We start from the raw sequence: 15,065 nt of genomic DNA, 5'->3' as shown, positions 1-15,065 counted from the left end.
AATTCTCTGAACACATTGATTACTTGAGATATTTTCTGGGGCTTTCGTATCAATGACATGCTGAATAGGTAGAAGATGGTATGTGCTTTTGTGTGCTCATTGCTTCTAGGTTTGAGATAAGGACAAATCAGTGCTAACACTCCCTAAGGTGGTGGAACGTAGGAAGTATCCTAAGGCAACCCTCAGGAGGTTGAGGACCCAGGGCAAGACATGTCGCATAGTAGGTACTCAATTAATGTCACGTGAAAAAATGGCTGTATTAAAGCTTTGCTCCCATTTACCTTGCCTTGCATTAAAATCACATTTAGGAAGTATCTGTAATGGCATTTTTAAAGAAAAAGTAATAATCAAAGGGCTTTTGCTAAAACTGTATTCAGCGTTAATGGTCTATTACAATAAACATGCAGATTGTTTTCCTAACATAGTTAAGTTAACACTAAATATGTTTGGCCTGTATCATTTTATGAAATTGTTTAAGTGGCTAGTCAGAGAGTGGTTTGCCTCAAGTGACAGTTAAAAGGAAACCACTTGTGAATGGTGTGTTTGACTACAGATGTAATTTTCAGCACCTTGGTTCAGAGAAGGTAAAACATTTCTTCCTTGAAGAGGTAGGATTTAGTTGAGTTCTGTGTTTTAATTCATTATGCAGGAGCGAGAAAATCTGAAATTTAGTCTGACAAGAGCAACATGGTTGCTTTCAGAAAGATCACTTAAAATTTGTATAAACGTACAAATTTATACCCACCAATTGCTACCTTCATTTTGACAGTTTTATTTTCCGCACAGAAGTAAATAGCAATAAACTACCTGGATTGGAGATCCTGCATATGACATTTGGAGAAAGCATTTGGGGTACTTTTTTCTGCTTCTGATCTATTAATACCTTTTGAAAGTAAATGTCCTTATACATTTTTATTCCTTTTGCATATTATGCTTTCTAGATGTCATCTTAGACTTTTGCCAATTAAGTGCAATCAAATAGTGTGATGCCCCTTTTATTAAAAAAAAAAATCCAAATATAAAAAAGTGAATGAAAGAAGCCAGCAGATATTTATTAAGCAAGATGGAAGTGAAATTACAAACACAGGTCAGCTTTTCAACTCAGCCAGCACTCTGGTGGGTGGAGGAGCTTGGTCCTTCATCACAGTCAGCCTACACGAGATGCAGGTAGGCAGCTTCCGCTGCTTGAGGAAACCAAACTCCATCGGAGGTGTCTTACTGGAGCCTTCAGACAATAAGCTAAATGACGTCAGGGTTACACAACACAAAGAGGAAAGTTGACAACAGTTCAGGGACTCTGAGGAGTCAAGACAATAAGCTTAGTACTTCAGGTCAAAAATGCTACTATTTTCAGGCAATTAGCTGTCAGATGGCCTATTTCTATCTTGTTCCACCATCTTATGGAGATTAAAGATAATCTAAAGAGATTAAGGCCTTAATCTTTAATCCAGGTGAGTCATTTTGTTTATAGAAAAAGCATAAGAATGAATTCCCAAAGGATTAAGCAAAAGAAAAGGCAGTAAAAACCTTGTTTGGTCTTTGGGTGGCAGGAATAAAGGAACAGCGTCAAGAAGCTGAGAGAAGTTTGTTCCCAATTTACAAGTATTTTGACATATTGATAAACATATGCAAAATCATTTAAATATAAAAAAGATCATTTGCAAAAAGATACTGACAATTCGAATTTTACATTCACATGAATTTCAAACAACTCTTAATGGGGACTAGGAGGGCTGCTTTAGTAAAACCACTTGTCACATATTTCCCCCACCTTCCTCCCATTTGTTCAGTTTTGTTTTTTTGGTTTTGGCTATGCAAGTCTTTCCATGAAACAAATGTAAGTTTCTAAGGCTAAAATAATAATTTTGTGGACCGCATACTGCTATTCTTGAAATATCTCTGGGGTATATCTCAAATTTGGAAGACACATGACTTGAACACTCTTAACCATGAATCCTTTGTAAAAATACATACCGTTCACTTTTCACATAACCATCTTCCTAAAAATGAGAGGCAATATCCAGATCCACACGCATGTTCGTAGTAAAGCTTTGTTTTAAAACAACTCAAATCCACACCAGAGTTATTTTCAGTTTAATATTTTGGCCCCAAATCAAGAATTCAGGTATCACATTTAATTTTCATCTGCAGTGCATATTCGGCAGGACAAAGCAGGGATGCAACTAACACTGGGAAATATTGTTTCCTATACAAGTGATCAATATATATATAAAAAAAGAGAAAGCCCACAGAACTAAAATTTGCTCTAGTAAAATATGCTTCATTGTGCCTGTTGTGGAATTAGGTCTGTTGAATAGTTTGAATACAGGGAGCAGAAGCAAAGAAGCAAAGTGTGAACAACCCAGAAGAAGGGAACACAGTCTCATCTTTATTTCCTTAATTGTAATTTAAATAATCAGTCTCCATAATTTTTCTTTCTAGAAAGCGTTCTTCTTTATCAGCTATCATGTAGGTAAGGGAATAATTTTTCACCTTTCAAAAATGGAATGACAGATTTCAGCCTAAGTGTGATCAATTCTGAATGGTAATTACTTAGAGAAAGCAATGAAGAGTAAGACACATCAAACTTTGAAAGTGTTCACTTTGGAACATTAAAATAAGTGGCAGGTAAATACAGAAAAATATATAATCACCAGTTCTCAGCTTTTTATCAATCCCTTTGTTTCTCTTCTTCTAGAAGATTCTGTGAGCACTATGTTGCTCTGATCAAAAGTGACTTCAATCCTCAAATATCATCATAGCTTCAGTGTGCATTATCATGATTTCAGTAGATTCACACTCAAAACCTTTTAGTGCCAGAAATGTTTCAAGCCATAATGTTATTATACCCTTAGCTCTTATGGAGAGGTCTGGGCAAAATTTGCACAAGAAATTTATCATTTTAAGATTATCTCATAATTGCAGTAACACTTTTTAAAAGTAACCCTTTGGAAAATTTTTAAATGATACCCAAAGGCACTAGTTCACATAGGGGTGAATGGCGCTGAAGGAAACAAAACAAAGCCATTGACTAGGTAAAGAGCACAAAAAAGGATATTAAAAGGAAAACTGTTAAGCTTTAAAGTTATTCTAAAAATGGCACTTTTCACGTTGGTAAAAAATGAAAGTGCTTTAAGATGAAATTCTTATGCATTATTTTAAAGCTGATCTTTAACCCCCTGAAAATAGGGGGTTATAAATGAGAACACTGATAAAGACTCTAAATCATAGCGGCAATAATAGTGGATGTTGCTAAAATGCTTTGTGTGTCTTTCTTTTTCTGTATTTTTAATGATGATAGACGTGTTTAATCTATACGTATCATTAGTGAGATTTGATCTTCAGTTCTTTACTAGAAAGTTACAGCTCATTTAAAATAGCTGGTAGATACAGAAAGCATAAATATACAGTAAGTTTAAACACTGATTGTACTAAATGCAACAATACAAAGAAGCAAACAGAACACAAATGGTAACACAATAAAACTGTATTACATTTGTGCTTCAAATATTACAATACATTATATACAATAGTCCAAAATAAACATCTCATGCCAAGTGACACAAAAAAACGAATAGCAAGCAAAAAAATCCAGCAATATGTACATTACTTTTTTCTTTAATAATAAACATTCAACTCTGAACTGGGGCAATTTCACTACATACAGATGCAGTCCGCCTTTTATTCCATAACCATCCTGCTTTCCTATATCTACGCTATTCAGTTGGTTCCCGTGTCAATTCGTATATACACGTGGAGCAAAAAAAAGATAAAAGAATGTAGTGCTTTGTATTCTTAATGGGGTGATGTTGATAGATCAGCGAACCTGGGGTGCATAACCTTCTTTCATTAAACCTTCCTCGTAGTCCGTCTGGCAAAGGATCATGTTATTCTTTAGGAAAAATTTATCTCCAACACAAAATCTGAAAATATTTATAAAAATAAAATGGTTAAGATGACTTCATTCAGATCTCTAATTTTGAAGATTTCTTTTCCTAATCATCATTTCATATGGTAATTCCCTGAGTCTGAAAGTTTGGCTTAGAAAGTTGCCTTTATTGTCAAAATTAAACCATCCAGGTCATTTAATAAAACACTGCACACAAAATTTAAGATCCTACTTTTATACATAAAAATCATAAGAACATTGAGGAAAACACCTTGAGCAGCAAAGGTCATATTTTTTTCATATATTGGAAAGAAAAAAAAGAACTAACGTGTATTTACACTCATTTACAGGAGACCTGGGTTTGATCCCTGGATCAGGAAGATACCCTGGAGAAGAGAATGGCTACCCACTCCAGTATTCTTACCTGGAGAATCCCACAGACAGAGGAGCCTGGTGGGCTACAGCATACGGGGTCGCAAAGAGTCGGACATGACTAGGCAACTAACACACACATAAAAGAAAGAATGATAATATTTCATGGCAGTGATTATGGAAGCTTTCATCACTGCCCATTTATCCACCTTATTAAAAAAAAGTAAAAACATTAAAATGAATCAAATGATTAGGGAATAGCCAATTTTAGAGCTTCTCATTTAAAGCTTCCTTTTATTTCCTGTTATTAAAATGTGATTAAATTCTGGTAATTTGGAAGTGATTGTTCTGAACTGAAAGCTGTTTTAGCATCAGACTTAGATGCTGGGCCATGGTGCTTTGTTTGTGGCAAGTTCACTAACTATGAAATAGTAAGTGGACTTCTTAGAGCACTTCCAATTAGACCTAAAGGAGTAACCTGATGAACTTAATACTGATGTGATAAATAAACTAGTCTCTAGTAGTTAATTATAAATTTTATTCTATAAAGCATTGTTTAATGTGCAAGATCATAATGTTTTTAATAAGTGCTCTTTTTGTATAATTTCCCAGTGGTGACACTTTGGACACAATTAAGGTCAGAAATAAATGCCCGTGCTGTTTCCGGTACATTTAACAATAAAGTAACTCTAAGGCGATCTGTATATATTTTTAATTGTAACAATTTAACCTTCAAACAGCAGTGTCTGGTAGAGTTGACCCAGTAAAACTACTTGTAATTGTACAAGTTGACCTCACTGACCTTTGATAGTGGTCTCTCTTTATCAGATAGTCAATTTCAAATGATGTTCAGGCAGAAATCTTAGTGGATAGATTAAATTGTGTCGTGAAAGCCACACTTTAATGTTTTGTGAAGTTGAAGGTTTAAATGAGGAGCAGTTGGGCTGATTTACATTTGCAAAGATTGGAATGCTAGACAAACAGTGAACCTATTTATTTTCCAACTGGGTAGCTTTGGAAATTTATCCTTATTCTAGCTAAGTAGATAGAGGGGAAAATAGTGTAATAAAAAAAGTAGATTGAAAAGAATTAGCTTTCCTCTTAAAGGAAGATTGGTCTGTTTATTTGTGGAATTTACCTTTTTTTCCCCAGGATTACTGCCTGCTGATGATGCTGATTGAAAGTACAGACTATGCCCAATCCTGCAGTTGTTTGTGGTCAAGGCTATTGGATACAATGGACATTCAAGTCTGGACTTCAAGTATATCTTCTTTTTATTAGTTGCAAACTATAAATATGAAATATTGTGCTTAAAAAGTGGTGTTTGGATAAACCAGTTTTTGTAGATTATCCTGATCATTAGGCTATGTTGAATAAAAGGAAATATTTCTTTTGTTGGGCAGGCCTAAATAGCCAAATTAGATACTTTTCTTTTATGTGAGATTATATAAAATAACATGCAGAATACATTTAATTACTGTTCAAATTTTTCACTTTATATTAATGATGAAATTAATTTGAATTAACTAATTAATAAACTATCACATCAAAAATAATTTTAATAAAATATTCTTGTGTTCCAGCTGATGTTATTGAATCTTATCTTTTCCTAAAAACCAACTAAACTAGAAATACTTTTTCAACTCTGTACTGTCTAATATTATGCTTTAATTTTTAAAATAAGTCTCCAAATTCTATTGCTGTCAAATAAAAATGTCATTTTTAAAACATTTTATTTTGCCATGTTGTGTCATGCCATTCTTACCTTCAGGGGCCTTGAAATGTAGGTAATTTTATTTGTAGATTAATAAAGTCAGAGTAATTATATCAACAAAAGCACTGAACCGAGAGCCTGGGGATTTGGTACTGAGTGCTGTGGTTCTCACCTACCCAATGCAAGATATAGGATGTATTTCATACTTTCTCTGAGTCATTTCTCTGTGGGTAAGGTGAAACAGTTACATCAATGAATGGTTCTGTTCAGTTCAGCTGCTCAGTCGTGTCCAGCTCTTTGCGACCCTGTGGACAGCAGCATGCCAGGCCTCCCTGTCCATCACCAGCTCAGTAGAAATGGTACAATAAGAAGTATATTAAAGGCAGAGAGACATTTGCAATGGATTGAGTTCAAATCCCAGTCTTCTACTCACGATTTTAAAAATGAAACTTCAGGATTTTTGTTTTCAACATCAGTAACTTTTGTAAGTTGATAGTAAAGAGTAGAGAAATACAGTATGCAAAGCCTTCTCTCAATGTTTGGAATGTAGGTAATTAAAATAGACACCTCTTGTAAAGTACTTACCATGTACTAAGGCTGGACATGTATATAGATATAGTCATTGCATTTATTCCTTAAATCCAACTGATAAAATATTAACATTGTCCTTTTCAGATGAAAAACCTAATGCCTTCTCCAGAATTTTTAAAACCTGCTCAATGTTCCATAGCTAGAACGTGTATGGTAGAGGAATGAAAAGCACCCTGATCTCTTTAGATTCAAGATTCAAGTTTTTATTATTCACAATAGCCAAGATATGGAAACACTTCAATGTCCATCAACAGAGGAATGGATAAAGAAGATATGGTACGTGTACACACACACACACACACACACTCTCTCTCTCTCTCTCTCTGGAATGCTACTCAGCCATAAAGAAGAATGACATAATGCCATTTGCATCAACATGGAGTGACCTAGAGATTATCATACTAAGTGACTTAAGTCAGGCAAAGAAAGACAAATATCATATGATATCACTTACACGTGGAATCTCAACTATGACACAATAAACATCTACAAAACAGAAACAGAATAATAAAGTATGGACTTGTGGTTGCCAATCTTTAAATAATCTTTAAAAAAGAGTGCCTATCATTCAGTGAGATATAAATGGAATTCATCTAAAACATTCCTTCCTGAAATATGTTGTTACTAATATGTTGTCAACTGGATAAAGTACATTTTATGTGTGTATCAATTTATACTTAAAGGTCAAAATGAAACAGAACACAGGTGAGGAATGTCACATACATAAAACTTAAAACAGCCTTGAAAGCTTTGGTTAAGAGCTGATTATGATTGCTTTGCAACAAGAGCTAATATCCTCCTTTAAAATGTTCTATACACAAACACGACAAAATTAGAGAAACAGCAACACAGCAGCTATCAGACATCTAACAAAATGATCTACAACTGTGATTTTGTAAGAAAGGCTAATTTCCAATGTTCTATAACCAGATCCTAACGCGATTTAGCATTTGCAGAAAAACATTATAAAAATAGTGATGGCCAGAGGATGTTGAATGTATGTATATTAACAGGTCAGGCTAAAATTCTTGAAAATAAACACATTCTTTTCTATAATCTAACCCTAACTGCTTGTGATACAGTCAGTTCAATTAATTCCAGCATCATTAAAAAATATGTTAAGGAATAAAAAAATGTCCCATCAGTTTATTAAACCATCTAATCTTAATGTTTAAGAATTAATCATAGAATTAATTACCTGGTATTTTGGAGTAACTATAGTTAAATTCATATGGTCTTAGATACTAGAAAAGTACAGACAATAAGTATAATTAAGAAATTATCCCTATAAAATGTGGGGCTTAGAGTGGTTTTGAACAGGTTATCAAATGCCTCTGCAAGGAAGCCTTCATTTGTGACATCCTTTCTGAGAATGAAAATGTTAACTTAGTCATCTTACTTCCCTAAGATGAGTGACTGTCAATTATAATTAATTTCCATTTCCACAGCACTTTGGAAAGAAAGGGAATCTAGTCCATATCTACAATATTTCTACTGTCCTATTTAGCATACCTCTGCTACTAAAAGTGGAGATTTTGATACTGTACTTCAGTAAGAAGTGGAAGTTATACACTCATTGTACACTTGTGAACAAATTTACTGTCTTTTCCCAATGACAGCATAGTTGTCATCACACAGAAACAATCTTCTCTGTACCAAACTACACTACCCGTATCCCAAATCCTGCTATAAATTATTTAATATCTACCTCACTTAACTCCACTCTATCTACTCACATTTATATCCACTTACCCCTAGACAGGAGCTTCCCTTATAGCTCAGATGGTAAAGAATCCGCCTGCAATGTGGGAGACCTGGGTTCAATTCCTGGGTTTGGAAGATCCCTTGGAGAAGGGAAAGACTGCCCACCCCAGTATTCTGGCCTGGAGAATTTCATGGACTGTATAGTCCATGGGGTTGCAAAGAGTCGGACATGACTGAGCGCCTTTCACCCATGGACAGAGGAGCCTGGCAGGCTGCAGTCCATGGGGTCGCAAGAGTCGAATGCGTCTTAGCGAGTAAACCACCACTACAGTCAGCAAAGAAAATACCCACCTTGAAACAGGCCAGGGTCCTCATACTGGATCTGAGTCCAGAGACTAAAAATCAGACTTTCTTGGTTCAAATTTTGAATCTACCTTTTTCTGTCTGTGCAATCTTGGGCAAGTTATTTAAATGCTCTATACTTTCATTTCCTCATCTGTTAAATGAGGCTAATCATAGTGACTACTTCTGGGTTATTTTGAGTACTAAATGAGCTGCTGCTGCTGCTGCTGCTATGTCGATTCAGTCGTGTCCCACTCTTAGCGACCCCATGGACTACAGCCCACCAGGCTCCTCTGCCCATGGGATTTTCCAGGCAAGAGTACTGGAATGCGGTGCCATTGCCTTCTCCGACTAAATGAGCTAGCACATGTAAAACAAAACAATGTCTGATCAGCACTGTATGAGAATTTGCTACCATTATTATTTGCTACTGACAGTCTTCTCCTCTTTGCTTAGCTGTTCCCTACTCAGGGATATTTCTCCTTTTTTTCTACCTACTTAATAGAAATTCTTTTTTGGGGGGGAAATATGGGAATAGGTGAGTAAGAGGTACAAACTATTAGGTATAAAATAAGCTACTAGGATATACTTTACAACATGAGGAACATAGACAATATTTTATAATAATTTTAAATGGAGTATGACCTTTAAAATTGTGGATCACAATATTGGAGCTTCCTCGGTGACTCCATAATAAAGAACCCGTGTGCCAATGCAGGAGACACAATTCAATCCCTGGGTCGGGAGGATCCCCTGGAGAAGGGCATGACAACCCATTCCAGTATTCTTGCTTGGAATACACTGTGGACAGATAAGCCTGGCAGGCTACAGGCCATGGAGTCACAAAAAGAATCAGACACAATTGAAGCAACTGATCACACACTATATTGTACACCTGTAACTTACATACTATTACACAGAAACTATATGACTTAGCACGCACATACTTCAATAAATGAATAAAGACTTTTTAGTTTCCGTTCCTTCGGTAGGTATTCCCTGACCCCATCAACTCATTCTGATCTTTTCCAAAGCACTTACTTTTTGGTGTATCATTTACTGTGGCATTTCAAATTCTCTCATGAATGTGTAACAGATTTCCCACTCAGAGTGGTAGTGCTGAGGTAAATGACCATGAGTTAAATTTTGTTTGAACCCTTTGAAATACCACCATAAACTATACTACCACTTGAAGTGGGTGTTCCATAAATGTTGGTAAAGACAGACTTACTCTAGAACTGAATACTTCAAATAACAGAGCTCTTTTTGATGAATAATTTAAATTTGGATTCATGTTGACTTTAGTTCACTGACTTCTTACCTTCACAATTTCCTCTCTCTGTTCCCTACTCCTCCATATCCTCACCAAACTACTCCACAACTACCCATCTCTGAGCCTCTGATCATTTCCAGAACATATTCCATGGGTTCACACCTCCATGTCTTGCCTCTGCTCCATCTATCTGCAAAACCCTTTCCTCACTGCACCAAGGCTGTGTCACCTCCCCAGACACACTTCCTACACCCTAAGCAGTCTTAGAGAATCGTTTAAAATCCAGCACATCAACCCTTTGATGCTTTCATAAGAAGGACATAAGGGACAGACCTCTCTTCCCTCAGTATAGATCTGCTTTGTATATTTAGTAAACAGATATTTACACTCTTCTCTTCTGTGATTCTTTGATCTCCAGTCTGTTCTATAGTTCTGAACACCTCTAAGACAGAAACTAGAATTTATTCACCTCTGTTTCCACAGAGCCTAGCACAGTGCTTTCTTTTTTTTTTCCAAATGTCACACAGTTATATATATTTGAGGCCATTTCATTATAAACGAGCACTTTTTTCTCATCTCTTATAAAACCATCACTTAGCTTTCTAGAATGTTCCGGGGGCGGGGGGGGGGGTTACTCATCTTTAAGAAATTAACCAGAATTTCCCAATTCTGAATAAGATTACAGTTATCATACAAGGTGCTCAAAATAATCTTCTTCTGGTCCTTTCAAAATAGATATGTTTTGAGATATTTTAAAATTCAGATTCACACATTTTTAGCCATGAAGTGAAGAAGTGTTGGTCACTCAGTTGTGTCCGACTCATTGCAACCCCATGGACTGTAGCCCTCCAGGCTCCTCTGTCCATGGGATTCTCCAGGCAAGAATGTTGGAGTGGGTAGCCATTCCTTTTCCAGGGGATCTTCCCAACCCAGGGATTGAATATGGGTCACCTGTATTGCAGGTGGATTCTTTACCATCTGAGCCCCAGGGGAAAAAGAGCTAAAAAGCCCATTTTTAGCCATACCCTTTTACTTGAAGGACAGAGAAGACCACCAATCCTGACAGTTCACTGTTACTACTACCTTATTCAAAAATGTCATTTACTTATTTATATTTGGCCATGCAGCATGTGCTATTTTAGCTCCCCAACCACAGATGGAACCCCCACCCTCTGCAGGGGAAGTGCAGAGTTGTAACCACTTGACCACCAGGGAAGTCCTTTTACTATCTTTTTTAGACATTCAGCAATGCTTTATATCTTACTGATACTTTGATTTAAAAGTTAAGATGAAATGGCTTGCTAAATGATTGTTCTTATTGTTGTTCCATCTCTGAGTTGTGTCCGACTCTTCTGTGACCCCATAGACTGTAGCCCACCAGGCTCCTCTGTCCATGGGATTCTCCAGGCAAGAATATTGGAGTGGGCTGCTAATTCCTTCTCGAGGGGATCTTCCCAACCCAGGGATCGAACCCATGTCTCCTGCATTGGCCAGCGGATTCTTTACCACTGAGCCAGCAGGGACTCCCACTGCTAAATAATACTCATAAGCATTTATAATATCACAATTTCAGCATCCAGAAAGTCTGCTTAAGGGAAAGTGCCTATAAATTACCCATTGATTTTGTGTGTCCCTTGAAAAGGTATAGTACTGGGACAATGATTCGGCTACTATGAGTACAGGCTCCTGTGGTGAATGGCTTTACTGGGGAGATTTCCCCAAGCAAACATCAATGTAAAAGGAGAGTCTCCTGTACTGAAAACCTTCTGGATTCAGAGTAACACAATTCGTCTGCTTTGCTTGACTGATGAAGATTAGCTGACTTCTTGCATTAAAGGAGTTTGTCTTGTAGGGATGGAAGTGACAAGACAATAACTAAGTGCTAATTGTGCATAGCCAGCACTAAAGATATGCAGTCCCATTATGGCATGTAATAAATGAAGCGCACACAGAAATATATTAGGTACTTTAATAATGATACTAGAACAGTATTTTGCAGCAATAAGAAGGTGAACAGTTTTAGAGTCAAAATTTAGGAGTATTTGTCTTACTTGACTGAGTTCCACTGAGAAGACAAACTTAATTGTGAATGCAACTTTTTATTTCAATGGTGAAATAAAATTGATATACGATTTGTAAATAGCATTAACAACCTACAATTACTTTGCATCATAATAGAATTTAGGCTGGGCTTAGCATTTGAATGATGTTTTAATTTTCTGTGTAGAACATGGATAAAATAGGTAAGTCTGCCTTAATAGAAAAATGGATGAAAGGAATAAACAGGCAGTTTCTTAATAGAAAAAATATCAAAGGGCCACTAGTGATCAAATAAATGCTAATTAAAAATGATAATAAGATGTCATCTTTCACCCTCAAGGTGACAAGGATATCTTTAAAAATAATAATTCCCAGTGTTAGAACTTCTATAAAGGAATGCATTATTTTTTCATTTCTGGAGTAAGGATAATTGGTATAATTTTTCTGGAGAGCATTTTGGCACTATACAACATAAACCTTAAACTGTTATATGCTTTGTCTGATTAACCATGTGCTTGCGAATTTAGCTTGACACAGATTTGAGTATTTGTTTATAAAGTCCATATTAAATTGATGATACTGATAATACAAAAACCAGAAGATAAAACCTACACATCTGATGATAAAAGACTGATTTAACAATATATGAGGCTCTATCCATAAAGCTGAACACAAGAAAGTTAAACTATCATAAAATAATTTTTAAAGGCAGGTAAAAAGGCTCACTATATTAATGAAAAAGTACAAGTATCAAATATTAGGATTCTTCCTTGCTACTTTCCTTTAAGATGTTTAAGTGTGGGTATAATATAAAGCATATGTTATGTATCACTTGTCATATGTACATAGAAAAATGTATGACAGGCTACACACCAAACATTGAAATAATTTCTTTCAGAGTAGTGAGACACGGGACAATGTTATTTTACATCTTTATTTTCTAAATTTTCCATTATTAATCTATAACATTCTATAAGTAGAAAAGCAGTAAATATTAGAGCTATAGAAAGATACCTCTATTGTTAGTAAATGTTTAGTGGATCAATTTGATAAGTAAACAAAAAAATTCTAAATTTAGTATTAATACACCTTTAAGACATACATATGCAAGGTAATGAATCTGTAAGGATGTGCGGGTATTTGTATTTTTGTATTCCTATCTTTATAATAAAAATATGTACATATGCCAATTTATTTTTGGCTAAATGTCATTATAGACTGAATCAACCTACTATGATTCCAAACATCTACTGGGAAGAATCAAGATGCTGCAGGGTAACTTCTTGAATTATTTCCTGGGTCAATTATACATCGTGAAGTATATCGGGCAACATTCTGAACATCTACATTTAGCAAGAGATATCTTGTGTAAAAACCAAGTTAGTGAAATATTATATGGTTAAAAATAAATCATAGATATCAAGGTAAAAACTAATTTTTGAGAACCTATTATATTCCTCGTATTTGTAAGTTTTTTTCATTTAATTTTTAAAATCTGCAGGATAGGCGTTATTGTCTGCATTTTAAGGATGCACAAACCAAACTCAGAGAAATTAAGAAACAAACTCAAGCCTGCACAGCCAGTACATGGTGGGGTTGAAATCTGAATCCAGTTATTACTGTAAACACTTGTTCTTTCCACTATTCTACAGCACCTCATAAGAAGATACTGCATTGAAACAAGGCCAATTACAGTAACTGAGAACTGGACAAAACTAACTGAATATTACATTCAGGTTTTTTTCACCCACGTGCTGAATTTATTTTCATTAAACTCCATCAAGCACAGTAATTTTTGAAATGTATTTTGATGATGTATCTTTTAATATTCTAGTATCCTCTGCATTTATCACATAAAACAGGTATCATAGTATATAGCTCCGACTAGAAATAAAAGTTATACTTTTCACTTTAGAAAAAATGGAATGAAATCATAACACTTTGAGATGAAAGAGTTCTCTGAAATGGACAAATCTAACTCTATTTTGTTATAAAGGAAAAAACTGGGGTCCAGAGGACTAAAATGGTTGGTTTATGCTCATATACCTTGCTAGTGAGAGTCCAGACTGGAATTTAGGTTTCTAGATCCCTTCTGTAACATTCTTTCCATCCTTCAATGCTGCTTCTCTGATACTGATAACTATATCAACCTAGTTCCCAAAGAGCTTTGAAGCAACTTTAAAAGTACATATACAACAAGTTTAAAATTCAAGATAAGAAATCAAGAGATAGAGCAACTGTATACAAGGAAAATAAGATGAATACACACTGCTTGCCACAAATTTCTGTATGTTTTCCTTTGAAAATTTGTTTGCTCAAGTAGTAAAGATATTTTAAATTTACTTTTTAAAAGAAAAACAAGAGAAAAGAATGAATAAGAAGAGAAAGTTTTCTATAAAGTTTTCATACACTTAAGTTTTCATCTCCTATCATATCCTGTTCTATGATGCAGTTCTTTGAGGGACAGAAGGATAATGAAACCTTTCTCCTTCTCAGTGATGTGTTTCTGGCCTTGAATGAGTTGTTGCAGAAAACAAAAATGCTGAGATAAGTTGCTTTAAGTAAAGGGTACTAAAATAATTCCCACCATTAAACACATAGCCAGCAAAGGGAGATTTACCATTTTTTTAGAAGCCAGAATGAACTGTGCTTACCTCTGATTACAAAGCTGACATGCAAAGCAGTCGAGGTGGTAAACATTGTCCTTAGCGCGCATCACCATCTCAAAGGCAGGGATGAGCTTACTACAAGCAGCACAGTTTCCTGTTACTCCGAAGAGCCTAGAACAATAAACATTTTTTTTTCAGACTCTTCCAGGGAAATCTGATTTGGTGACCAGAAAAGATGCTAATAATACCTTGTAAAACTATCAATACACAAGTCCTACATGTATACATAAATATTCTTCAGTGATACATACTCAGTTGACCTTTCTTGATGAAAATCATATCTTGTTTGAGAAGAAAAGGAAAAGACAAATACATTAGGAAGCTTACAGAACTGCACCGAACAGAAGTTAACAGGGGTGAATTCACAGCAAAAACCTTCTACTTGTTAGAATATAAAATATAAAAGCAATATAACTTTGATCTCAATGCCTCCTATTAAATATTTTCGTTGGAAAAGAAACCCATTTGAAT

The 15,065-nt window shown here is 35.3% G+C and overlaps 1 protein-coding gene across 3 annotated transcripts in view; it reads right to left on the bottom strand.

Moving 5' to 3' along the window:
• Positions 1–1,031: 1,031 nt before the first annotated feature.
• LMO3 (LIM domain only 3) overlaps positions 1,032–15,065 on the bottom strand; it is a 63,621-nt gene continuing 49,587 nt past the window's right edge. For all 3 annotated transcript variants that reach the window (XM_019961492.2, XM_070790018.1, XM_070790017.1), the window contains 2 exons: positions 14,580–14,705; positions 1,032–3,923 (listed from right to left, as the gene is read on the bottom strand). In XM_019961492.2, the coding sequence (XP_019817051.2) occupies positions 3,818–3,923; positions 14,580–14,705 (232 nt within the window). In that variant the 3' untranslated portion in view covers positions 1,032–3,817. The remainder of the gene's footprint in view (positions 3,924–14,579; positions 14,706–15,065) is intronic.

This window comes from Bos indicus, chromosome 5 (assembly GCF_029378745.1).
Source record: "Bos indicus isolate NIAB-ARS_2022 breed Sahiwal x Tharparkar chromosome 5, NIAB-ARS_B.indTharparkar_mat_pri_1.0, whole genome shotgun sequence".
Taxonomy (NCBI): domain Eukaryota; kingdom Metazoa; phylum Chordata; class Mammalia; order Artiodactyla; family Bovidae; genus Bos; species Bos indicus.
Note: the sequence above shows the minus strand (reverse complement) of the source record. Positions and strands in the feature narration are given on the sequence as shown.